This window comes from Oncorhynchus clarkii, chromosome 5 (genome assembly GCF_045791955.1).
Source record: "Oncorhynchus clarkii lewisi isolate Uvic-CL-2024 chromosome 5, UVic_Ocla_1.0, whole genome shotgun sequence".
Lineage (NCBI taxonomy): Eukaryota > Metazoa > Chordata > Actinopteri > Salmoniformes > Salmonidae > Oncorhynchus > Oncorhynchus clarkii.
This window is the reverse complement of record NC_092151.1, coordinates 3,024,901-3,050,632: the sequence shown is the minus strand read 5'-3', so window position 1 is coordinate 3,050,632 and position 25,732 is coordinate 3,024,901. Positions and strand designations below refer to the sequence as shown.

The following is a 25,732-nucleotide window of genomic DNA, read 5'->3' as shown; positions in this document are numbered from 1 at the left end:
GAAGTCATACAGGCCCTAGTCCATATCCAAAACAACCAACACACTGAAGTCATACAGGCCCTAGTCCATATCCAAAACAACCAACACACTGAAGTCATACAGGCCCTAGTCCATATCCAAAACAACCAACACACTGAAGTCAGACAGGCCCTAGTCCATTTCCAAAACAACCAACACACTGAAGTCAGACAGGCCCTAGTCCATATCCAAAACAACCAACACACTGAAGTCATACAGGCCCTAGTCCATATCCAAAACAACCAACACACTGAAGTCACAGGCCCTAGTCCATATCCAAAACAACCAACACACTGAAGTCAGCCAGGCCCTAGTCCATATCCAAAACAACCAACACACTGAAGTCACAGGCCCTAGTCCATATCCAAAACAACCAACACACTGAAGTCATACAGGCCCTAGTCCATATCCAAAACAACCAACACACTGAAGTCATACAGGCCCTAGTCCATATCCAAAACAACCAACACACTGAAGTCATACAGGCCCTAGTCCATATCCAAAACAACCAACACACTGAAGTCAGACAGGCCCTAGTCCATATCCAAAACAACCAACACACTGAAGTCAGACAGGCCCTAGTCCATATCCAAAACAACCAACACACTGAAGTCACAGGCCCTAGTCCATATCCAAAACAACCAACACACTGAAGTCATACAGGCCCTAGTCCATATCCAAAACAACCAACACACTGAAGTCATACAGGTCCATATCCAAAACAACCAACACACTGAAGTCAGACAGGCCCTAGTCCATATCCAAAACAACCAACACACTGAAGTCAGACAGGCCCTAGTCCATATCCAAAACAACCAACACACTGAAGTCATACAGGCCCTAGTCCATATCCAAAACAACCAACACACTGAAGTCAGACAGGCCCTAGTCCATATCCAAAACAACCAACACACTGAAGTCAGACAGGCCCTAGTCCATATCCAAAACAACCAACACACTGAAGTCATACAGGCCCTAGTCCATATCCAAAACAACCAACACACTGAAGTCAGACAGGCCCTAGTCCATATCCAAAACAACCAACACACTGAAGTCAGACAGGCCCTAGTCCATATCCAAAACAACCAACACACTGAAGTCAGACAGGCCCTAGTCCATATCCAAAACAACCAACACACTGAAGTCAGACAGGCCCTAGTCCATATCCAAAACAACCAACACACTGAAGTCATACAGGCCCTAGTCCATATCCTTGCTGCTTTTTCTATTTGGCTGACTAACGGGAAACACTTGAAGTGCACTGGTTTTGAACAGAGCCCTATGGTCCACTTTTTTACCAAAACCTTATGGCCTTTGCCAAAAGTAGTGCACTATATAGGGAATAGGGTGTCATTTACAATACAGACCTTGATGCCTTTCTGTTCTCCTCTTGTCTAGAAGCTGATGCGTCCCAGTGAGGGGAGTGTTGGCAGGGTCAGCACCTCCTCCAAGGAAGAGGCAGAAGAGGAGGCATCAGACCAGGAGACGGGCAGCACGGCTGAGTCCTCCGAGGGAGACCGATCCAACATGGAGGGAGAAGAGGTTATGGAGGAGGAAGAAGAGGAGGAGGAGGAGGGAGAGAAGGGCCCAGAGGAAGATGAGGAAGAGGAGGAAGAAGAGTATGAACAGGAGGAGGGGGATCAGAGAGTGGTGAACGAACCGCCGGATTACGACACTCGCAGCGAAGCCAGCGACTCCCAGTCTGATTCAGTGTCGTTCTCTGAGGGGGAGTCTGTTCACTCTGGGTCTGGATCCGACGCCTCAGGTAAACAAAACATCTGCTCAACAACCTTCTTCTCTTTTCACTATCCTGGTTGCAGCCCATTCTCCCGACATCTGTTCACTTCCCTTCATGGATTAAGAAGGAAATGACTGGTATCAGAAAATGGGTGAAACGGCCTAATTAGAGGCACCCATCCATCCCATTTAGAGAGCCTTGGACTGTCCTAGAGGCACCAATTCATCCCATTTAGAGAGCCTTGGACTGTCCTAGAGGCACCCATCCATCCCATTTAGAGAGCCTTGGACTGTCCTAGAGGCACCAATTCATCCCATTTAGAGAGCCTTGGACTGTCCTAGAGGCACCCATCCATCCCATTTAGAGAGCCTTGGACTGTCCTAGAGGCACCCATCCATCCCATTTAGAGAGCCTTGGACTGTCCTAGAGGCACCAATTCATCCCATTTAGAGAGCCTTGGACTGTCCTAGAGGCACCCATCCATCCCATTTAGAGAGCCTTGGACTGTCCTAGAGGCACCAATTCATCCCATTTAGAGAGCCTTGGACTGTCCTAGAGGCACCCATCCATCCCATTTAGAGCGCCTTGGACTGTCTTAGAGGCACCCATCCATCCCATTTAGAGAGCCTTGGACTGTCCTAGAGGCACCCATCCATCCCATTTAGAGAGCCTTGGACTGTCCTAGAGGCACCCATCCATCCCATTTAGAGAGCCTTGGACTGTCCTAGAGGCACCCATCCATCCCATTTAGAGAGCCTTGGACTGTCCTAGAGGCACCCATCCATCCCATTTAGAGAGCCTTGGACTGTCCTAGAGGCACCAATCCATCCCATTTAGAGAGCCTTGGACTGTCTTGGAGGCACCCATCCATCCCATTTAGAGAGCCTTGGAGATTATTCTACCAGTAAGGTGCCAAAAATCTAACAGCAGATGTACCTAACTGGTTGGAGGTGGAAGGTATCTCCAGAGTTAGCCATCTCTCAACCGGGTCTGGTATCGCTGTCCTATGACAGAGCAGGAGGTTTATGTAGGAGGGCTTTATATAAACAGTGCAATTCATCAATCTAGCTTTCAAAGAGGACCGGGCTACTTTCTGATACAGAAAGCTATGATGTGTACTGAACCTGGTGCCCCGTCGTAAAAGCCTAGTGTGTTTATCATAAACTGTGTCCAGTAGCTTTTCAATACAGTGGCAGCTACATTCATATAAATGATATCCCCATAGTCTATAAGCAGTGTGAATATCAACTGAAGAATTAGTTTTCTGCTGTCTAATGACACACACAACCTGTTGTTTTTATATAGGAAGGCCGTGTTAGTTCATTCTTAACTCATCAACATGCTTTCTGAAACATGGCTCTCATCAATCCAGATGCCTACATGAGCAAAAGTATGTGGACACATGCTCATCCAACATCTCATTCCAAAATCATGGGCATTAATATGTAGTTGGTCCCCCCCCCTTTACTGCTGGAAAAGCCTCCACTCTTCTGGGAAGGCTTTCCACTAGATGTAGGAACATTGCTGCTATAACAGCCTCCACTCTCCTGGGAAGGCTTTCCACTAGATGTAGGAACATTGCTGCTATAACAGCCTCCACTCTTCTGGGAAGGTTTTCCACTAGATGTTGGAACATTGCTGAGGGGACTTGCTTCCATTCAGCCACAAAAGCATTAGTGAGGTCGGGCACTGATGTTGGGCGATTAGGCCTGGCTCGCAGTCTGCGTTCCAATTCATCCCAAAGGTGCTCGATGGGGTTGAGGTCAGGGCTCTGTGCAGGCAAGTCCAGTTCTTCCACACCGATCTCGACAAACCATTTCTGTATGGACCTCGCATTGTGCACAAGGGTCACATGCTGAAACAGGAAAGGGCCTTCCCCAAACTGTTGCCAAAAGTTGGAAGCACAGAATCATCTAGAACGTCATTGTATGCTGTAGTGTTAAGATTTCCCTTCACTTGAACTAAGGGGCTTAGCCCGAACCATGAAAAACAGCCCCAGACCATTATTCCTCCTCCGCCACAAACTTTACCGTTGGCACTATGCATTGGGGCAGGTAGCGTTCTCGAGCATACGCCAAACCCAGATTTGTCTGTCGGCCTGCCAGATGGTGAAGCGTCATTCATCACACCAGAGAACGCGTTTCCACTGCTCCAGAGTCCAATGGCGGCGAGCTTTACACCACTCCAGCTGATGCTTGGCATTGCTGCTGTAATTACTTTGGATTTTATGATGTGATATTTTTATTATTTTTTTTGTCCTCCAGGTTCTGAGAAGAAGCATGAGAAGCTATCCTCCTCTGTTCGAGCCGTCCGCAAGGATCAGAGCAGCAAGCTGAAGTACATCCTACGAGACGCACGCTTCTTCCTGATCAAGAGCAACAACCATGAGAACGTCTCCCTGGCCAAGGCTAAGGTGCACTTCTCTATCTTAACTTAGTCTCTCAATCTCTACCCAGTACAGCCAGTAGAGGACTGGTCACCCCTCAGAGCCTGGTTCCTCTGGTCTACCCAGTACAGCCAGTAGAGGACTGGTCACCCCTCAGAGCCTGGTTCCTCTGGTCTACCCAGTACAGCCAGTAGAGGACTGGCCACCCCTCAGAGCCTGGTTCCTCTGGTCTACCCAGTACAGCCAGTAGACAACTGGTCACCCCTCAGAGCCGGGTTCCTCTGGTCTACCCAGTACATCCAGTAGAGGACTGACCACCCCTCAGAGCCTGGTTCCTCTGGTCTACCCAGTACAGCCAGTAGAGGACTGGCCACCCCTCAGAGCCGGGTTCCTCTGGTCTACCCAGTACAGCCAGAAGAGGACTGGCCACCCCTCAGAGCCTGGTTCGTCTGGTCTTCCCAGTACAGCCAGAAGAGGACTGGCCACCCCTCAGAGCCTGGTTCCTCTGGTCTTCCCAGTACAGCCAGTAGAGGACTGGCCACCCCTCAGAGCCGGGTTCCTCTGGTCTACCCAGTACAGCCAGAAGAGGACTGGCCACCCCTCAGAGCCTGGTTCGTCTGGTCTTCCCAGTACAGCCAGAAGAGGACTGGCCACCCCTCAGAGCCTGGTTCCTCTGGTCTTCCCAGTACAGCCAGTAGAGGACTGGCCACCCCTCAGAGCCTGGTTCCTCTGGTCTTCCCAGTACAGCCAGTAGAGGACTGGCCACCCCTCAGAGCCTGGTTCCTCTGGTCTACCCAGTACAGCCAGAAGAGGACTGGTCACCCCTCAGAGCCTGGTTCCTCTGGTCTACCCAGTACAGCCAGTGGAGGACTGGCCACCCCTCAGAGCCTGGTTCCTCTCTAGGTTTCTTCTAAGGAGTATTTCCTAGCCACTGTGCTTTGACTTCTGCTTCTCCAGCTGCTTGGTTCTCGGCTGTGATAACAGTTCAGCATGTTGTGATAACTGCTGATGTGAAAAGAGCTTTTATAAAAAAAATATTTGATATAGAATGTACAAAACACAAATGACTGCCATCAATCTGTCTGTTTATATGTACTTTAAAAAAAAATCTGTACGGTAATATTGACTGATGCTGAACACAAACAAACAAGTCTGCTGTTTTATGTTGGTTGTTATTGCCAGGGAGTGTGGTCCACTCTGCCTGTGAACGAGAAGAAGCTGAACGCCGCCTTCCGTTCTGCCCACAGCGTCATCCTGGTCTTCTCAGTCAGGGAGAGTGGAAAGTTCCAAGGTAAACAGTCTGAAATGGAATCCTATTCCCTATATATATATATATATATATATATATATATATGAGGCCCCTGGTGAAAAGTAGTGCACTATAAGTAGTGCACTAATATATATATATATATATATATATTAGTGCACTACTTTTCACCAGGGGCCTCATTTATCAAAGGCACAAATAAGACTTTAAAACTAGCGCGTGCCACTTTTCCCACAAAAGGTTGTGATTGGTCCATTTTTTTTAACTCGACGGGAAGGTGGGCGTATCTCCACATGAATCTCAGATCAAGAGAACGCACAGCTTCTTGTTGTTGATCAATTGTATTGCAACTAAATATAGTTTATTTTGAGGGAAATGGAGGTGTTGAATGCACAGTATTTATAATGATGGTTGGCTAATGATCAGGCACGGTTGATGAGGCCCCAGAGCCCTATTGTACTTCCTAACTAATCAATAACCTTAGACATCAAGCAAGTACAAGGGAGGAGCGAAAACCTGCAGACACTGGATCTTCCAGGAATTAACAGCCCTACCTGAGACAGCATCTTGGTTTTCTATCTTGTTCTTGAATCACATCCCTGATGTTATCATGCCGTTGCAAGGTCGACGCGCGCCATCGCCCCGTGCGGAGGCCGACGCGCGCCATCGCCCCGTGCGGAGGCCGACGCGCGCCATCGCCCCGTGCGGAGGCCGACGCGCGCCATCGCCCCGTGCGGAGGCCGACCTGTGCGTAGTGTACTGAATATGGTCTGTCCTCCTGTGTGTGCAGGTTTCGCCAGGCTGTCCTCGGAGTCTCATCATGGAGGGTCTCCCATCCACTGGGTCCTGCCTGCTGGGATGAACGCCAAGATGCTGGGTGGGGTGTTCAAGATCCACTGGATCTGCAGGTGAACACTTCTGGCTTATCCTCAAAGACATGAGATACGTTCCAAATGGCACCCTATTCTCTATAGAGTGCACTACTTTTGACCCGGGCCCATAAGGTTTGGGTCTAAAGCAGTGCACTACATAGGGAGTTTGGCGTGTCATTTGGAACGTGTATCATGTCTTTACTGGCATTGTGGTAGCAGCCAGAAATATGAATATTTTTATTTTTTGTGATCTCAGATCTGTTGTAAGACTTGTGCATCCCATGATCCGGTTTAAAGGAATAATCTAAATGGCTTGTTTTCAGACGGGAGTTGCCGTTCACTAAAACGGCTCACCTTTCCAACCCGTGGAACGAACACAAGCCTGTAAAGATCGGCCGAGATGGACAGGTAGACATTCTTCATCTATCTATCTATCTATCATATGCTGTCCTTGGTCTTTTGGTTCTGCTTCAATCACTTTCTAGAGCTTGTCACTCTAGGATAGCGGGTATGATTCCTGCTGGGGTCAATCATACATTTTGTTAAGTTTCTTTGTATAAAAGCATCGCTAAGTATTTGACTTTTTCCACTTTTTAAAAATACCGTTATAGCCCGATCCTAAAAATAGATTAAATAGTTTTCCCCTCTCATCAATCTACAAACAATACCCCATAATGACAAATCAATAACAGGTTCTGAGAAATATTAGCAAAAGAACAGAAATATCACATTTACATAAGTATTCAGACCCTAGGGCCTCCCGGGTGGCGCAGTGGTTAAGGGCACTGTACTGCAGCGCTAGCTGTGCCACCAGTGACTCCTGTGGCGGGCCGGGTGCAGTGCACGCTAACCAAGGTTGCCAGGTGTACGGTGTTACCTCCAACACATTGGTGCGGCTGGCTTCCGGGTTGGATGCGTGCTGTGTTAAGAAGCAGTGCGGCTAGGTTGGGTTGTGTATCGGAGGACGCATGACTTTCAACCTTCGTCTCTCCCGAGTCCGTACGGGAGTTGTAGCGATGAGACAAGATAGTAGCTACTAACAATTGGACACCATGAAATTGGGACGAAAAGGGGGAGGGGAAAAAAGTATTGATATGACAACAGCCAGTGAAAGTGCAGGGCGCCAAATTCAAACAACAGAAATCTCATAATTAACATTCCTAACCTTTTTAAATATAATCTTGTTAATCCCACCAGTGTCCGATTTCAAATAGGCTTTACAGCGAAAGCACCACAAACGATTATGTTAGGTCACCACCAAGCCACAGAAAAACACAGCCATTTTTTCCAGCCAAAGAGAGGAGTCACAAAAGCACAAATAGAGATAAAATGAATCACTAACCTTTGATGATCTTCATCAGATGACACTCATAGGACTTCACGTTACACAATACATGTGTGTGTTGTTTGATAAAGTTCATATTTATATAAAAATCTGAGTTTACATTGGCGCGTTACGTTCACTAGTTCCAAAAACATCAAGTGATTTTGCATAGCCACATCTATTCAACAGAAATACTCATCATAAATGTAGATGATAATACAAGTTCTACACATGGAATTATAGCTATACTTCTCCTTAATGCAACCGCTGTGTCAGATTTCAAAAAAACTTTACGGAAAAAGCAAACCATGCAATAATCTGAGACGGCGCTCAGAAAAATAATACAATTAGCCGCCGTGTTGGAGCCAACAGAAACCAGAAAATACATGATAAATGTTTCCTTACCTTTGATGATCTTCATCAGAATGCAGTCCTAGGAATCCCAGGTCCACAATAAATGCTTGATTTGTTCGATAATGTCCGTTATTTATGTCCAATTAGCTACTTTTGTTAGCGCGTTTGGTACACCTATCCAAACGCTGGTGCAGGTTCCCGCATAACCTAGGACAAAAACTTCAAAAAGTTATATTACAGGTCGAAGAAACATTTCAAACTAAGTTTAGAATAAATCTTTAGGGTGTTGTTATCATAACTCTTCAATAAAGTTCCAACCAGAGAATTCCTTTGTGTCTAGAGATGCAATGGAACGCAGGTCATTCAGCTCTTATTCAGGCCCACAACACAGTAGAAGCCTCATTCAAGTTTCTAAAGACGGTTGACATCTAGTGGAAGCCCTAGGAAGTGCAACTTCATCCATATCCCACTGTGAATTCAATAGGGCCTGGGTTGAAAATCGACCAACCTCAGATTTCTCACGTCCTGTTTGGATTTCTTCTCAGGTTTTTGCCTGCCATATGAATTCTGTTATACTCACAGACATCATTCAAACAGTTTCAGAAACTTCAGAGTGTTTTCTATCCTAATCTACTAATACTATGCATATATTAGCAACTGTTTTTGAATAAGGTTGTAATGTAACAATGTGGAAAAAGGGAATGAATACTTTCACAATGCTCTGTATTTTATATTTATGTATTTTCACACTAATTCTAATTGAGTTTTTTTTTATTTTTTTTATCTACTGATCTGTTTCCCCCATCCTCGGGACCACCAGGAGATCGAACCAGGGTGTGGGATGCAGCTGTGCATGCTGTTCCCCCAGGACGAGAGCATTGACTTGTATCAAGTTATTCATAAAATGCGACACAAGCGGAGGATGCCTTCGGAGCCGCGTTCTCGAGGACGCCCGCCGCACAGAGAACCCGCCCGAGGCGACCTGGGAAGGTTAGAAATATTCTTTGGACTGCTAGTGAGCTCTGGTGTCGGCGTGACATGATGCCCGGAGCAGTGTTCTGATCCGATGGTCTAACCGCCCCTTCCAGAATGCTCTCATCACATCCCAGCGAAGAGGGAAACCTGCTGACATCCTCTGGGCTGTTGCTAAGGACCCCGTACCACAGCTCCACAGTATCTATGGGCCGGGCCAGTCTTAACCCCAGTATCTATGGGCCGGGCCAGTCTTAACCCCAGTATCTATGGGCCGGGCCAGTGCTAACCCCAGTATCTATGGGCCGGGCCAGTGCTAACCCCAGTATCTATGGGCCGGGCCAGTCTTAACCCCAGTATCTATGGGCCGGGCCAGTCTTAACCCTAGTATCTATGGGCCGGGCCAGTCTTAACCCCAGTATCTATGGGCCGGGCCAGTGCTAACCCCAGTATCTATGGGCCGGGCCAGTGCTAACCCCAGTATCTATGGGCCGGGCCGTTGCTAACCCCAGTATCTATGGGCCGGGCCGTTGCTAACCCCTGTATCTATGGGCCGGGCCGTTGCTAACCCCTGTATCTATGGGCCGGGCCGTTGCTAACCCCAGTATCTATGGGCCGGGCCGTTGCTAACCCCAGTATCTATGGGCCGGGCCGTTGCTAACCCCAGTATCTATGGGCCGGGCCGTTGCTAACCCCAGTATCTATGGGCCGGGCCGTTGCTAGTAGGCTGAGTGTGGCTTGTCTCTCTCTACAGGTGATGGTGGTTAATTAGTTTGATCTCTCAATATAAAGAATGCAATTTTAATTTATACCATCATGATACTTAAAGCCACTTAAGTTGTAGTCGCGTTTTAATACATGTGTCTTCAGGTTGCTTGAATGAATTTGTCTAGATAAGTCTGTTTTTTTAAATTTGTTCCCGAAGCCTTTTCTTTCAGGAGTATCCTGGCGAGTTAAAACCTAGTCATATATGGGACTTAGAAAAAGGAGCCGTTCTATTTAAGCAGAAGATGGCACGTGGATTTGAGTGGGGAGAATGATGATGCTGTCTTAAATGCTTCCAGGGGACTTTTCTCTCCCTCCATGGGCCATTTATTGAATATACATAATGTATACCTGTGGTGAAATCTACACTACTGCTGTGTATGCCTGTAGCTTCAGATGGGCAGGGGTGGGTGTCTATCTACAAAGCTGCCTGGAAAGGGAGTAAAAAAAAAAAGCGTTGGAAAGTTCTGGAAAGTGGTAGGCCTTTTGGGAGACCTGGCGACAACCTAGAGAGAGAGAGAGAGAGGGCTTGGCTCTGCTGTGTGTTTCTCTCTACCTCCTGTTGCAATGCTCCGTTTACACCAGCAATCCAAATCCCCCGACATCCCCTTCAAGAGATCATATACCCGCAAAAACATTTTGGTTAATGGTCGGTCGGTCACTGCCCCCCCCACACAACCAAACAGGACTGGAGATGGTTGTGGTGCTGAGAGAGCCTGCCAGCCGTTTCTTGTTAAAGTTTCTTCATCTGGAATGAATGGCACCTGGTGGTAAGTGGTTAGAGAAACCTAAAGGACTAGGTTAGGAGTGTTTCCTGAAGGACAGGAGTGTTTCCATACCCTAACCTAAAGGACTAGGTTAGGAGTGTTTCCTGAAGGACAGGAGTGTTTCCATACCCTAACCTAAAGGACTAGGTTAGGAGTGTTTCCTAAAGGACAGGAGTGTTTCCATACCCTAACCTAAAGGACTAGGTTAGGAGTGTTTCCTAAAGGACAGGAGTGTTTCCATACCCTAACCTAAAGGACTAGGTTAGGAGTGTTTCCTAAAGGACAGGAGTGTTTCCATACCCTAACCTAAAGGACAGGAGTGTTTCCATACCCTGACCTAAAGGACTAGGTTAGGAGTGTTTCCTAAAGGACAGGAGTGTTTCCATACCCTAACCTAAAGGACAGGAGTGTTTCCATACCCTGACCTAAAGGACTAGGTTAGGAGTGTTTCCTAAAGGACAGGAGTGTTTCCATACCCTAACCTAAAGGACAGGAGTGTTTCCATACCCTGACCTAAAGGACTAGGTTAGGAGTGTTTCCTAAAGGACAGGAGTGTTTCCATACCCTAACCTAAAGGACTGAGAATAAGGTAGGAGGAGACCCACTGGCAGAATGATACAACCCCACTCCTTTCCTTTTTAAGGCCTCAATGGACTGAGAATAACACCACGAGGAAGGGATGTTCTAAGCCAAAGGGGGCCGTCACCTTTTTGGTTTTATAAAATGGCCGACGTGAAGTTCATCCCCTGGTCTTTTCGATTGCAATGGACTGCATCAATCACCCTTATCAATCACCCCCTTTGCCCTCCCCAGCCCGGCCCCATCCTTGTAATGTCTTTGTGGCTGTAGACCCTAAACCGTAAGATGGACTGTCTATATGAACTTTTGATATCTTAATATATGTCAACGGTAACAGGTCACAAAACTACAAGAAAGCGGTATGTTACAATTTTAACCGGCTCTTTCTTCATTTTCCTGTAGACAGTCATTATCCCAGCTGTAAAAACAAACAAAACATTTTACTATCTGGTAGATTTTTGAATTGATCATGGAAAGTTGTGTCGTAGAGTACTGATCATTCACTTAGTGCTAACGTGGTTATTGATGGCTAGTCAGAAGCTGTTAGAATAGAACTCTAGCTCCTTATTGGAGACAAGTGATACCCCAAACTATCCCCAAACAGGTAACTAGGGTGTACTTCCAATAGTTACAGTACTGTAAAACATCCTGTTTTAGCTACAGAATGAGTTGAACTATCATAGGACCGATCTGAACAAAAACAACTTACTGGTCAATTCACTGTTTTAATGGAACTGTCCACAACCAGTAAGATATAATTCAGAATATAATGGTTGATTCAGTAAGATATAATTCAGAATATAATGGTTGATTGATTAAGTAAGATATCATTCAGAATATAATGGTTGATTCAGTCAGATATCATTCAGAATATAATGGTTGATTCAGTCAGATATCATTCAGAATATAATGGTTGATTCAGTAAGATATCATTCAGAATATAATGGTTGGTTGATTCAGTCAGATATCATTCAGAATATAATGGTTGATTGATTCAGTCAGATATCATTCAGAATATAATGGTTGATTGATTCAGTCAGATATTCAGAATATAATGGTTGATTGATTCAGTCAGATATCATTCAGAATATAATGGTTGGTTGATTCAGTCAGATATCATTCAGAATATAATGGTTGATTGATTCAGTCTGCTCATTATAACTCTCTATACATGTTTAGTGTTTAAAAAAAAAAAAAGTATTTGGGAATACTGTCAAGATTCAATGAAATGCATCCTGAATTTTGGTCATAAATTAAGTTTCCCCCTTTATGGAGGTGGATGAGCTCAGAAGAGACAGAATGGTGATAAGGCTAAAATCAATTTGTTTCTCAATCTGTCAATAGGTTTTTTATTTTTATTTTTGTTACTAGTTCATGTAAATGTTTTGGTGTGTAGATGTATACATATGCTTTTCAGATGATACTAGATGTTTTACACAGTTCTATTATGACTTAGGGCAACTAGGATGCTGTGCTGTATCGTGGTGCTTGTCTCAATTGTTTACCTAATTCATGTAGGCGTCGGCCCGAGGAATATGACATTCACAACAGGAAACGCCCAAGGATTGACTATCCAGCCGAGTTCCCACAGAGACCAGGTTACTATCACTGCCATATGTATTGGTCCAGCATGGACATGTATCCCAGATGGCCCCCTATTCCCTACATAGTGCACTACTTTAGACCAGAGTCCTATGGGGCCCCCTATTCCCTATATAGTGCACTACTTTAGACCAAATGGCTCTGGTCAAAAGCAGTGTGTGTATATATATATTTTTTAAATTGTATTTGTTATTTATTTAAGGAACTGGGCCATTTGGGCACACAACTAGTAATTGTATTGGTACCGGTCAATGTCAGTTATAAGGACGAGCTGGACCAACAGGAACGTCGGCCGCGTGCAGTAGATCTCCTGCTGGGTGTCGACGAACGATTGTGATCAAACATGAAGACATGTCTGGAAATGAACAGAAAATGACGGCCATTGTGGTCAGCGGTGACAGTACGGCCACCCTCTGTGCACCGCCAGCGTTTGTGTTGGTCTGTCTTGTCCTTTAACTGGTATCTGAACGATAAGAATGCACTGATGAAACATGCTTGAGTTTACCAGTAAAGCTCATTTTGAAATCCGTATCTGCAACAAATGTAACAAGAGTTGAAGCCAGATCCAGGTGACTGATGTTTAACCTAGCTGACGTACTACTGTTACAACTATCAGTTTACTGTAGTGGCAAGCGGTTAGATTTAATGTCCCAATTTTCCGTGTGATATTTTCCAAGTGGGTTGTTATGAATCAGAGTAGGAGGTTGTAAGTAAGTATTGATTTTTTTTACTTTTCTTATTGACTAACGATGTAGCAGTATTAGGACAAAACATGTTGAAATTGGCAACTTGTCTGTAAACAGATGTTCCACAGGGACATGAAAGAACATGATTCGCCAGTCGGAGTAAATCAGCTTTCTCTCTTTACACAGGCTTTATGCCAGTTCCACGTAACCCACCAGTTGACCGGTAAGTACCTGACATAACTCACCGTGGACCCCAAATCTAAACCCCCCCCAGGCTCTAGTGTAGATTGATGACAGCTTCAGTTAGCTTCGCATTCCAGCTCCGGCTTCATCTGCACTACGACGGTGGATATTACTCGTCCGCCTGCCTCTAACTAGCAGGCTTGTAACTGCGTGTGCTAGTCGGTCGTGGCTAGTCGGTCGTGGCTAGTCGGTCGTGGCTAGTCGGTCGTGGCTAGTCGGTCGTGGTTAGTCGGTCGTGGTTAGTCGGTCGTGGTTAGTCGGTCGTGGCTAGTCGGTCGTGGCTAGTCGGTCGTGGCTAGTCGGTCGTGGCTAGTCGGTCGTGGCTAGTCGAACTCTCCCATTGAGACCATGCTGAAACATCAATCCATGGGCAAGTCAGTGACACGGTTTCATTTGTGCCGAAAACAAAATGAAAATGTATCTTGCAAATTAGAAGTGTCGTCTTTATCCTATTACTTAGAACATTTCTTCAACTACAGTCACAAAAACCATCAAGCACTATGATGAAACTGGCTCTCAGGAGGACCTCCACAGGAAAGGAAGACCCAGAGGTACCTCTGCTGCGGAGGATAGGTTCATTAGAGTTACCAGCCCAAATAAATGCTTCAGAGTTCAAGTAACAGACACATCTCAACATCAACTGTTTAGAGGAGACCGTGTGAATCAGGCCCTCATGGTCGAGTTGCTGCAAAGAAACCACTACTAAAGGTCAACCATAAGAAGAGACTTTCTTGGGCCAACAAACACGAACAATGGACATTGTACCGGTGGAAATCATTCCTTTGGTCTGACGAGTCCAAATTTAAGATGTTTGGTTCCAACCGCAGAGTCTGTGAACAGATCTCATGTGTATTTCCCACCGTGAAGCATGGAGGAGGTGGTGTGATGGTGCTTTGCTGGTGACACTTTGATTTATTTAGAATTCAAGGCACACTTAACCAGCATGGCTACCACAGCATTCTGCAGCGATACGCCATCTCATCTGGTTTGTGCTTATTGGGACTATGAATTGTTTTTCAACAGGACATTGACCCAATACACACCTCCAGGCTGTGTAAGGGCTATTTGACCAAGAAGGAGAGTGATGGAGTGCTGCATCAGAAGACCTGGCCTCCACAATCACCTGACCTCAACCCAATTGAGATGGTTTGAGATGAGTTGGACCGCAGAGTGAAGGAAAAGCAGCCAACAAGTGCTCAGCATATGTGGTACCTCCTTCAAGACTTGGAAAAGCATTCCCCATGAAGCTGGTTGAGAGAATGCCAAGCGTGTGCAAAGCTGTCAAGGCGAAGGGTGGCTACTTTGAAGAATCTAAAATATATTTTGATTTAACTCTTCTTTTTTTTGGTTACTACATGATTCCATATGTGTTATTTTGTAGTTTTGATGTCTTCACTATTATTCTACGATGTAGAAAATAGTCAAAAAATATATAATGAAAAACCATGGAATGTTCTAAAAGTTCGTGTCCAAAAATGGATGTAGCCACTACAGATCGACTAAAAGGGGCATGTGTGTGTGTTTGAGCGTGTGTTCATTAGGCCATTTTTGTATATATTTTTTTATTAGCGTAAATTAGATTGAGCAATAAAAGCCAGACTTTTATTCCATAGGCTGTTTCAAGAGCGCATTTTTCATTGACTATCCACTGGTTTTAAAAACGATGATTGATAGGCACCTTAAACTCTTTTAATTCAACCATTTAATTGGGTTCAAATACACCATTTAGATTTGTGAACAGCCATCCACAACAACCACAATTTGTTAGGCTGCTTTTTCATTTAGCTATTTGTGCCTATGTAGATATGTAGTGATATCCGAATACAGTACACGTATTCATACCGAACCTCTCGAAGCCTACCATTGACTATGTACGGTGCGCTCTCTCTCACTCACTCACTCACTCACTCTCACATTCCTTTTAAGAGCTTTATTGTCATGGGAAACATATGTTAACACTAGGGTATGTGGGACACTAGCGTCCAACCTGGCCAACATCCAGTGAGATTGCAGAGCGCCAAATTCAAATACAGAAATACTCATTATAAAAAATCAGAAAAGATACAACTATTTTACATAGTTTTAAAGATGAACTTCTTGTTAATCCAACCACGGTGTCAGGTTTCAAAAATGCTCTACGGCGGAAGCACTGTTCCTTTTGTTCGATAAAGTCTCTCTTTATATCCTAAAACCTCAGTTTTGTTCGTTCAGTAATCCACAGGCTCAAACGCAGTCACAACAGGCAGACAAAAAAATCCAAATTGTATCCGTAAAGTTCATAGAAACATGTCAAACGATGTTTATATTCAATCCTCAGGTTGTTTTTTTAGCCTAAATAATCGATAATATTTCAACCGGACAATAACGTCGTCAATATAAAAGGTAAACAAGAAAGGCACTTTCTCGGTTGCGCGCATGAAAAAGCTCTGTGACAGGGTCCACTCATTCAGACTGATCTTACTCCCTCATTTTTCAGAATACAAGCTTGAAACCATTTCTAAAGACTGACATCTAGTGGAAGGCATAGGAACTGCAATATGAGTCCTAAGTCTATGGATCCTGTAATGGCATTGAATATAGAACTACAACCAACAACAAAAATCCTACTTCCTGAATGGATTTTTCTCATTTTTTTCGCCTGCCAAATCAGTTCTGTTATACTCACAGACATTAATTTAACAGTTTTGGAAACTTTAGAGTTTTCTATCCAAATCTACTAATTAATTGCATATTCTATCTTCTGGGCCTGAGTAGAAGGCAGTTAAATTTGGGCATGCTTTTCATCCAAAATTCCAAATGCTGCCCCCTATCCTAGAGAAGTTAAAGTTTTTTTTATATTAATTTGGGATCTATAGCATCCCACAACTGTCCCAGACTATGTTTTGATTATTTATTTATTGCATAGAATAGGATAACTTTTTTTTTGTACTGTGGTTCTACCAATATCTTCAATATGCGCCTCGGAATTGGAAAAGGACGTGCACAGTTCGGTCCCCGGCGTGTCTGTATTCACTTGTTGAGAAAGACCAGATTACGTGATGGAGAGCCATGTGAGTGGTGCTTAGGAGCGCGCAGCACTCGGGGAGAAGGGAATTATAATATTGTGGCCACTGGCTGCAGAAGGATGGATTGTGTTTAGGGGACATTACACAAAGGGGATGTCTCCGGGAAATTCAAGGCATTATCAAGGTCTTGTCAAATTGTGAGAGAGACTGATGAAGTGTGTACAGCCTGCGCCAAAAAACTAAGCAGAGCTCATGACTTATCATGCAACTTTTTTCAAGTCATCGTTAATGGCAGCCTTGCAATGTATTAAAGATCCAAACATACACGAAAGTTACATAAGTAACTCTATTAAGGACCTGTTTTAATTTGAACCTTTCTTATTTATTCTGCTATGTTCAATTGTTTTCTTAATGCTATATAATAATGCCACAGAATTCTAAGCAAATCTCGTCTGTTAAATGTTAAACTAGTGTAGCCCACAGCCGTATGGCATAGCCAGATCAGGACCTAACATAAGGACAACTCTTGAGTACGCTATTCTGTTCTTCTGAAATAGACAACCTGTTCTTCGTTTAAAAAATTAAAAAAAAACGTTTTTTTTTGTTGTGAGGCTTACATGGATTTATTAGACTTTTTTTAATGTGGCTGTTCCAAAGGTCTGCATCATTGGCAGTGTGTGGAAACCAGGAGATGCTAAATGTGTTTGTTAATTAATGGTCAAATATATATATATATATATACCTTTATTTAACAAAGAAAGTCAGTTAAGAACAAATTCTTATTTTCAATGACGGCCTAGGAATAGTGGGTTAACTGCCTTGTTCAGGGGCAGAACGACAGATTTGTACCTTGTCAGCTCGGGGATTCTATCTTGCAACCTTCCGGTTACTAGTCCACCACTCTAACCACTAGGCTAACTGCCTCCTCTACGCTCTAACCACTAGGCTAACTGCCTCCTCTACACTCTAACCACTAGGCTAACTGCCTCCTCTACACTCTAACCACTAGGCTAACTGCCTCCTCTACGCTCTAACCACTAGGCTACCTGCCTCCTCTACACTCTAACCACTAGGCTACCTGCCGCCCCCACTACGCTCTAACCACTAGGCTACCTGCCGCCCCCACTACGCTCTAACCACTAGGCTACCTGCCACCTCTACACTCTAACCACTGGGCTACCTGCCGCCCCCTCTACGCTCTAACCACTAGGCTACCTGCCGCCTCTACACTCTAACCACTAGGCTACCTGCCCCCTCTACACTCTAACCACTAGGCTACCTGCCGCCTCTACGCTCTAACCCCTAGGCTACATGCCGCCCCCACACTCTAACCACTAGGCTACCTGCTGCCCCATTACCATGAGACCTACAGTTATTTGCTTGACTATGACCTGCTGATAATCCATGACTGCCACAGGCCTAGTTGGGGGTACTGGCGGACTGGAGTTGGAACACTTGCTTTTAAAACTCCCCATGATGAATTTTGAAGAGAGAAGTTCAACAACAGGCTGAAACTGAGTGTAAAATATGGTTGTTGTGGATGTGTTGTTTTTTTGAAGCCTAACGAAATGGACAGGGCTTTCTAAGCTAACGGATTCACTTTTATTATGCTTCCTGGATCCCCGTCTGCTGCTCTGAGAGTCCAGGAGAGAGAACGTCTAGCCCCACGCCATGCTGTTGGGCTGCTTACAGAGCCTATGTATAGTGCATTTTTATATTTTCATTTTTATATGGCCTTTTTTTTAGCTCCGGAGTGTCTCTCCACCGTGCGTTTCCATCTCCTCTCTTTCATTCCTTTCTCCAGAACACAGAGAGGGGCTGGCAACAGTTTAATTAAATGTTTTTGTTTGTTTGTTGTGAAAACATGTTACTGTCGATGTTCCCGATCAGATTTCACTTGGTTTCCCACATTAAATCACTGGTTGGAGAGACCATGGCATCCAGAGTTTGGGCGGGAATATCACCTGTCGCCTAGGGAGAGGCTTCATGCTCATCCCGTGTGAAAGCAGAGTTTTGATGGTTGCCAGGAGACTAAGAACATATTCTTATTTCCAACAGGAGACTCCCAGCGGCTCCTCTAGTTACGCCGGCTGCTCTTCTAGTTACGCCGGCTGCTCCTCTAGTTACGCCGGCTGCACCTCTAGTTACGCCGGCTGCTCCTCTAGTTACGCCGGCTGCACCTCTAGTTACGCCGGCTGCTCCTCTAGTTACGCCGGCTGTTCCTCTAGTTATTATTTTTCAAATAGCCGATTTAGTTGAATCCTGCAGCCCATTTATGTTTCGATTTCTAAGACATTCTGAGGTTTGTATCGTTCAAAATGAAAGTTGCCAAATAACTCTAAATCTAGTGTATAAGACCCGTTTCAAATGATCACTTCGACGCTCAACATAGCCACTTCATATGCGCACACATACTATAAAATAATGTTACGGGGACTTATCAGCATTTCAGCTAAATTAATACGCCTACAGCCTGGAGCATAGCCAGATAACAGACTGTATTTTTTTCCCTTAAAATTATAACGTTTCTTTAAACCTGCCTAAAATAATGGATTTATTGCGATGTTGTATAATACATTTACTTTTTTTTTTAAATGTAGATTTTTTAAAATGTAGAGATCTGCATCAGTGGCTTGTAGGCTATGCGTGGAAGCCAGGAGATGCTAAATGTGTTGGTTAATTAACGGTAAATTACTGTGAGACCGGCAGACATTTGCATGACAATAACCGGCTGACAAAATGTAATGACCGCCCTGGCCCTCCCCCTCTCCAACAACCCTTCCCCGGCCCTCGCCCCTCTCCACCAACCCTTCCCCGGCCCTCGCCCCTCTCCACCAACCCTTCCCCGGCACTCGCCCCTCTCCACCAACCCTTCCCTGGCCCTCCCCCTCTCCACCAACCCTCCCCCGGCCCTCCCCTCTCCACCAACCCTCCCCCGGCCCTCGCCCCTCTCCACCAACCCTCCCCCGGCCCTCGCCCCTCTCCACCAACCCTCCCCCGGCCCTCGCCCCTCTCCACCAACCCTCCCCCGGCCCTCGCCCCTCTCCACCAACCCTCCCCCGGCCCTCGCCCCTCTCCACCAACCCTCCCCCGGCCCTCGCCCCTCTCCACCAACCCTCCCCCGGCCCTCGCCCCTCTCCACCAACCCTCCCCCGGCCCTCGCCCCTCTCCACCAACCCCCTCTCCACCGGCCCTCCCTCGCCCCTCTCCCCCGGCCCTCGCCCCTCTCCCCCGGCCCTCCACCGGCCCTCGCCCCTCTCCACCGGCCCTCGCCCCTCTCCACCGACCCTCCCCCGGCCCTCGCCCCTCTCCACCGGCCCTCCCCCGGCCCTCGCCCCTCTCCACCGGCCCTCCCCCGGCCCTCGCCCCTCTCCACCGGCCCTCCCCCGGCCCTCGCCCCTCTCCACCGGCCCTCCCCCGGCCCTCGCCCCTCTCCACCGGCCCTCCCCCGGCCCTCGCCCCTCTCCACCGGCCCTCCCCCGGCCCTCGCCCCTCTCCACCGGCCCTCCCCCGGCCCTCGCCCCTCTCCACCGGCCCTCCCCCGGCCCTCGCCCCTCTCCACCGGCCCTCCCCCGGCCCTCGCCCCTCTCCACCGGCCCTCCCCCGGCCCTCGCCCCTCTCCACCGGCCCTCCCCCGGCCCTCGCCCCTCTCCACCGGCCCTCCCCCGGCCCTCGCCCCTCTCCACCGGCCCTCCCCCGGCCCTCGCCCCTCTCCACCGGCCCTCCCCCGGCCCTCGCCCCTCTCCACCGGCCCTCCCCCGGCCCTCGCCCCTCTCCACCGGCCCTCCCCCGGCCCTCCCCCTCCCCACCAACCCTCCCCCGGCCCTCCCCCGGCCCTCGCCCCTCCCCAGACATTAACCAGTAGTAACTTCTTTTCCCCAGGCGCTTCCCAACTGGAGTAAGAAGAGATGTGTTTCTCAATGGGGTGAGTTCAGTAAATATACACTACATCACCAAAGGTATGTGAACACCTACTTGTCAAACATCTCATTCCAAAATCATGTCCATTAATATGGACTCGGTCCTCCCTTTAGTCCCATAACAGCCTCTACTCTTCTGGGAAGGTGTTCCACTAGATGTTGGAACGTTGCTGCTGGTACTTGCTTCCATTTCAGCCACGAGCATAAGGAAGGTCCGGTGCTGATGTTGGGTGATTAGGCCGGGCTCACAGTCAGCGTTCCAATTCATCGCAAAGGTTGAGGTCAGGACTGTGCAGACCAGTCAAGTTCTTCCACACCGATCGACAAACCATTTCTGGTTTGTGCACGGGGGAATTGTCATGCTGAAACAGGAAAGAACCTTCCCCAAACTGTTGCCAGAAAGTTGGAAGCACAGAATTGTCTAGAATGTCATTGTATGCTGTAGTGTTAAGATTTCCCTTCACTGGAACTAAGAGGCCTAGACCAAACCATGAAAAACAGCCCCAGACTATTATTCCTCATCCACCAAACTTTACAGTTGGCACTATTCATAGGGGCAGGTAGCGCTGTCCTGGCATCCGCCAAACCCAGATTTGTCTGTCGGACTGCCAGATGGTGAAGCGTGATTCATCACTCCTGAGAACGCGTTTCCAACTGCTCCAGAGTCCAATGGCCGCGATCTATAGCTGAATCCACTAATTTGAAGGGGTGTCCACATACTTTTGTGTGTGTGTGTAGTCATTGATATTAACACACAGTTAATTTGATTCACTCCTATTGATATTATCATGTGTTTTGTTATCCCCAGTCCTACAACGATTACATGAGAGAGTTCCACCACACCATTGGGCCGCCTCCTCCTTGGCAAGGAATGGTATGTTCTAGAAGTTTGGTTCATAGAGCTATAAGGGGCTCGAAGTAATATGGTTTAATATAGACATAAGACTAAAAGGCCTATTAATGCTACCTGAGAAATATGTCTGGTCAAAACACGTTGCAGTATTTCACCTAATAAGTTACACTAATCTGCTCCTGTCTGTATATTAGTCAATATTTTGGGTGAATAGTTCTCTGAAGTTTCTCATCATAGTCTCTGTATCGTTAATGGCTCATCTCTTCAGAAGACTTTATCTAATATTTGTTTGTTAAATTTACATGCAACTCATTTTACGTACATGGCTCTTCAATTTTTGTATACCGTAGTTACATAGCAAGTACATTGTTTTTGTTAATTGATCCTACCTGCCATTTTTAAGAGGTTTTCTTGCCACTGACTTCATTCATAGTGTCATTTTAAAAACCATCTCCCCTGTAGGCACCGTACCCTGGGATGGAGCAGCCACCTCACCACCCGTTCTACCAGCACCATCCTCCACCTCCCCAGGCACATCCCCCGTACACTGGCCACCACCCTGTACCACACGACGCCCGCTTCAGGGAGAAGAGAGTCGTACGCTCCTTCAGCTCTACCCTGGTACAGCTCATTTCTGTCCTGGTTAAATGTGTAGTGCACTATAAATGAAATACTGAGTCATTTGGGATGTAGTATAGCCTGAACACCATCTCTCTCTCTCTGCAGCATGACTATGACATGCGGGTGGATGACTTCCTGAGACGGACCCAGGCCGTGGTGACAGGTCGCCGCAGCCGCCCCAGAGAACGAGACCGGCAGAGGGAGCGGGAACGGCCCCGGGATGCCCGCCGGGACCGCGACAGAGACCGTGGACGCGAACGTGACCGAGAGAGAGACCGGATCAGAGACAGGGAGAAGGAGAGGGGGCGCTACAGGAGATAATCAGGGACTAAATCAAATCAAACAAGAAGTCCTGTGGTAGTTTCTCTGACCTAGTCATTTCTTTTCTCTTTTTTTTCTCCATTTATTTTTATTTTATTTTTTTAAGAATCTGAACTGTTCTTAGTGATTTTGTTCTGTTTTACATCGTGCTGTGAAGTCGCCTCATGTCTATCATGCATGCAGTGTAACTGAACTAACTGGGGGGGGGGGGGGTTCCAACCCAAAATACACCCCAAAATCCACATTTTTAGTTCATCTTATTTTGGAGGAGACGCGGTTAAGAGCATTTAACTATTTGGAGCTGGTTTTCGTCTCTTCTTCCTGTCCCCGACTTTCAGTGTTGAATGCCAGTCTTCTGCGTGTATATTTTAGGAAGCGATTGCTCCCGAGACAGTTGTCCCCTTGTCACATTTGTCTTTGTGCTGTTCATACTTGTACACGGTTCAGATGAAGATCTCTACTGAAATGGGTTGTGTTGTACTGAATCTGACTGGCAGTGTTGTTGCGAGTCCCTTTTTTTGCCTTTTAAAAAAAAAATGTCAAGCCATTTTTTTTTGTGTGTGTGTTTTGACTGATCTGGAAGCAAAAAGCAATATTGTTGTTATGATCGATCCCGTTTCCTTTCTGAAGTTTAAACCAATCAGTGCTGTAAAGTTTAGAGAACCTGCAAGGTTTTGTCGGGGGCGGGGGAATAAGGTATCGCTTTGTCTTGGATGACTGTTTTGTACAAAAAAAATTAAATACTATTGCGTGTTTTACTACTGTCGTCAGTTTGAGTAAAAGATGGTTGGATTGATTCACTTTACATTAAACAGGTTTTACCCGGGACTTCCTGCTGGTTTTAATCGTAAGATCAACAACGGCAATACACATCAGTCAGATTTCAATGTTTGGGAAAACTCTGGTGACATTTTATGCCTTATGTTTGGGCTCCCGAGTGGCGCAGCGGTCTAAGGCACTGCATCTCAGTGGGCTCCCGAGTGGCGCAGCGGTCTAAGGCACTGCATCTCAGTGGGCTCCCGAGTGGCGCAGCGGTCTAAGGCACTGCATCTCAGTGGGCTCCGAGTGGCACAGCGGTCTAAGGCACTGCATCTCAGTGGGCTCCCGAGTGGCACAGCGGTCTAAGACACTGCATCTCAGTGGGCTCCTGAGTGGCACAGCGGTCTAAGGCACTGCATCTCAGTGGGCTCCGAGTGGCACAGCGGTCTAAGGCACTGCATCTCAGTGGGCTCTCGAGTGGCACAGCGGTCTAAGGCACTGCATCTCAGTGCTAGAGGAGTCACTACTGACCCTGGTTCAGCGGTCTAAGACATTGCATCTCAGTGGGCTCCCGAGTGGCACAGCGGTCTAAGGCACTGCATCTCAGTGGGCTCCCGAGTGGCGCAGCGGTCTAAGACACTGCATCTCAGTGGGCTCCCGAGTGGCGCAGCGGTCTAAGGCACTGCATCTCAGTGGGCTCCCGAGTGGCACAGCGGTCTAAGGCACTGCATCTCAGTGGGCTCTCGAGTGGCACAGCGGTCTAAGGCACTGCATCTCAGTGGGCTCTCGAGTGGCACAGCGGTCTAAGGCACTGCATCTCAGTGGGCTCTCGAGTGGCACAGCGGTCTAAGGCACTGCATCTCAGTGGGCTCCCGAGTGGAGCAGCGGTCTAAGGCACTGCATCTCAGTGGGCTCCCGAGTGGCGCAGCGGTCTAAGACACTGCATCTCAGTGGGCTCCCGAGTGGCACAGCGGTCTAAGGCACTGCATCTCAGTGGGCTCCCGAGTGGCGCAGCGGTCTAAGACACTGCATCTCAGTGGGCTCTCGGGTGGCACAGCGGTCTAAGGCACTACATCTCAGTGGGCTCTCGAGTGGCACAGCGGTCTAAGGCACTGCATCTCAGTGCTAGAGGAGTCACTACAGACCCTGGTTCAGCGGTCTAAGACACTGCATCTCAGTGCTAGAGGAGTCACTACAGACCCTGGTTCAGCGGTCTAAGACACTGCATCTCAGTGCTGGAGGCATCACTACAGACCCTGGTTCAGTGGTCTAAGACACTGCATCTCAGTGCTGGAGGAGTCACTACAGACCCTGGTTCAGCGGTCTAAGACATTGCCTCTCAGTGCTAGAGGAGTCACTACAGACCCTGGTTCAGCGGTCTAAGACACTGCATCTCAGTGCTAGAGGAGTCACTACAGACCCTGGTTCAGCGGTCTAAGACATTGCCTCTCAGTGCTAGAGGAGTCACTACAGACCCTGGTTCAGTGGTCTAAGACACTGCCTCTCAGTGCTGGAGGCATCACTACAGACCCTGATTCGATCCCGGGCTATATCACAAACGGTTGTGATCGGGAGTCCCATTAGGGTGGAAAACAATTTGGCCCACGGTTATCCGGGTTAGGGGAGGGTTTGGACGGGGTAGGTCATCATTGTAAAATAATAATTTGTTCTTAATTGACTTGCCTAGTTAAAGGTTCAATTAAAATGGAGAATAAACAAACGTACATTTGAAAAAGGTTCTATGTTCAATTAATTCTAAAACAGTCTTTGGTCACATTTGTTTTGGGGGCGCCAGAGAAAGTTGACACAAACTTGTGACCATTGTGAAGGAGGCAAGAATAACTAAGCACTTCCTGGTCACGGATTTTCAGAATAAGAGTCCCATCCTGTAAACAGGGTTGGGGATTAACGGTACCAGCCAACTATTGTAATCGGATGAGATCCTTTTGAACAACTAGATTACTACTTTGATTACTTTTGTTTTCTCGACTTTCAAAGTTTTACGTTTGTTTCCCGCCCGAGTGATTCCCGACTGTAAATCAGAGATGACGCCAAATTATTTTGGGCTCTTAGTACAAACTATGTCTTTCAATTATGCTTCTGTCTTCATCTAAAGACAAACTTGAATAAATGCTTGGCGGTCAGGAGGACACGGCCGACACGCAAATATCACTTTTAGATCTATTATTGATATCTACATGGCAGTGATGTGGATGTCATGCTGCTCTCTCAATTATTCTCGCTTTTACGGATTGTGGTTGTGGATGGCTGTTCACAAATGTACAGGTGTATTTGTGTGTGGCTGTTTCAGCCACACCCGTTGCTGACCGGTGTATAAAATCGAGAACACAGCCATGCATTTTCCATAGACAAACATTGGCAGTAAAATGGCCTTACTGAAGAGCTTAGTGACTTTCAACGTGGCACCGTCATAGGATGCCACCTTTCCAACAGTCAAATTTCTGCCCTGCTAGAGCTTCCCCGGTCAAGGGTAGATGCTGTTATTGTGAAGTGGAAACGTCAAGGAGCAACAGCGGCTCAGCCACGAAGTGGTAGGCCACAGAAGGGAACGGGACTGGCGAGTGTGAAACGCGTAGCACGTAAAAACCGTCTGTCCTCTGTTGCAACACTCACAACCGAGTTCCAAACTGCCTCTGGAAGCAACGTCAGTACAATAACT

General features: G+C 46.9%; 1 protein-coding gene across 1 annotated transcript in view; it reads left to right on the top strand.

Annotated features, from left to right (window-relative positions):
• The window catches only part of LOC139408261 (YTH domain-containing protein 1-like), a 35,777-nt gene extending 12,656 nt beyond the window's left edge, over positions 1-23,121 (top strand). Inside the window, exons 4-15 of the mRNA XM_071151945.1 lie at positions 1,417-1,783; positions 4,021-4,169; positions 5,325-5,433; positions 6,200-6,317; positions 6,605-6,689; positions 8,780-8,949; positions 12,561-12,640; positions 13,517-13,553; positions 20,461-20,503; positions 21,307-21,372; positions 21,814-21,972; positions 22,078-23,121. Coding sequence (XP_071008046.1) covers positions 1,417-1,783; positions 4,021-4,169; positions 5,325-5,433; positions 6,200-6,317; positions 6,605-6,689; positions 8,780-8,949; positions 12,561-12,640; positions 13,517-13,553; positions 20,461-20,503; positions 21,307-21,372; positions 21,814-21,972; positions 22,078-22,293 — 1,599 coding nt within the window. The 3' untranslated portion in view covers positions 22,294-23,121. The remainder of the gene's footprint in view (positions 1-1,416; positions 1,784-4,020; positions 4,170-5,324; positions 5,434-6,199; positions 6,318-6,604; positions 6,690-8,779; positions 8,950-12,560; positions 12,641-13,516; positions 13,554-20,460; positions 20,504-21,306; positions 21,373-21,813; positions 21,973-22,077) is intronic.
• The last annotated feature ends 2,611 nt before the right edge of the window (positions 23,122-25,732 follow it).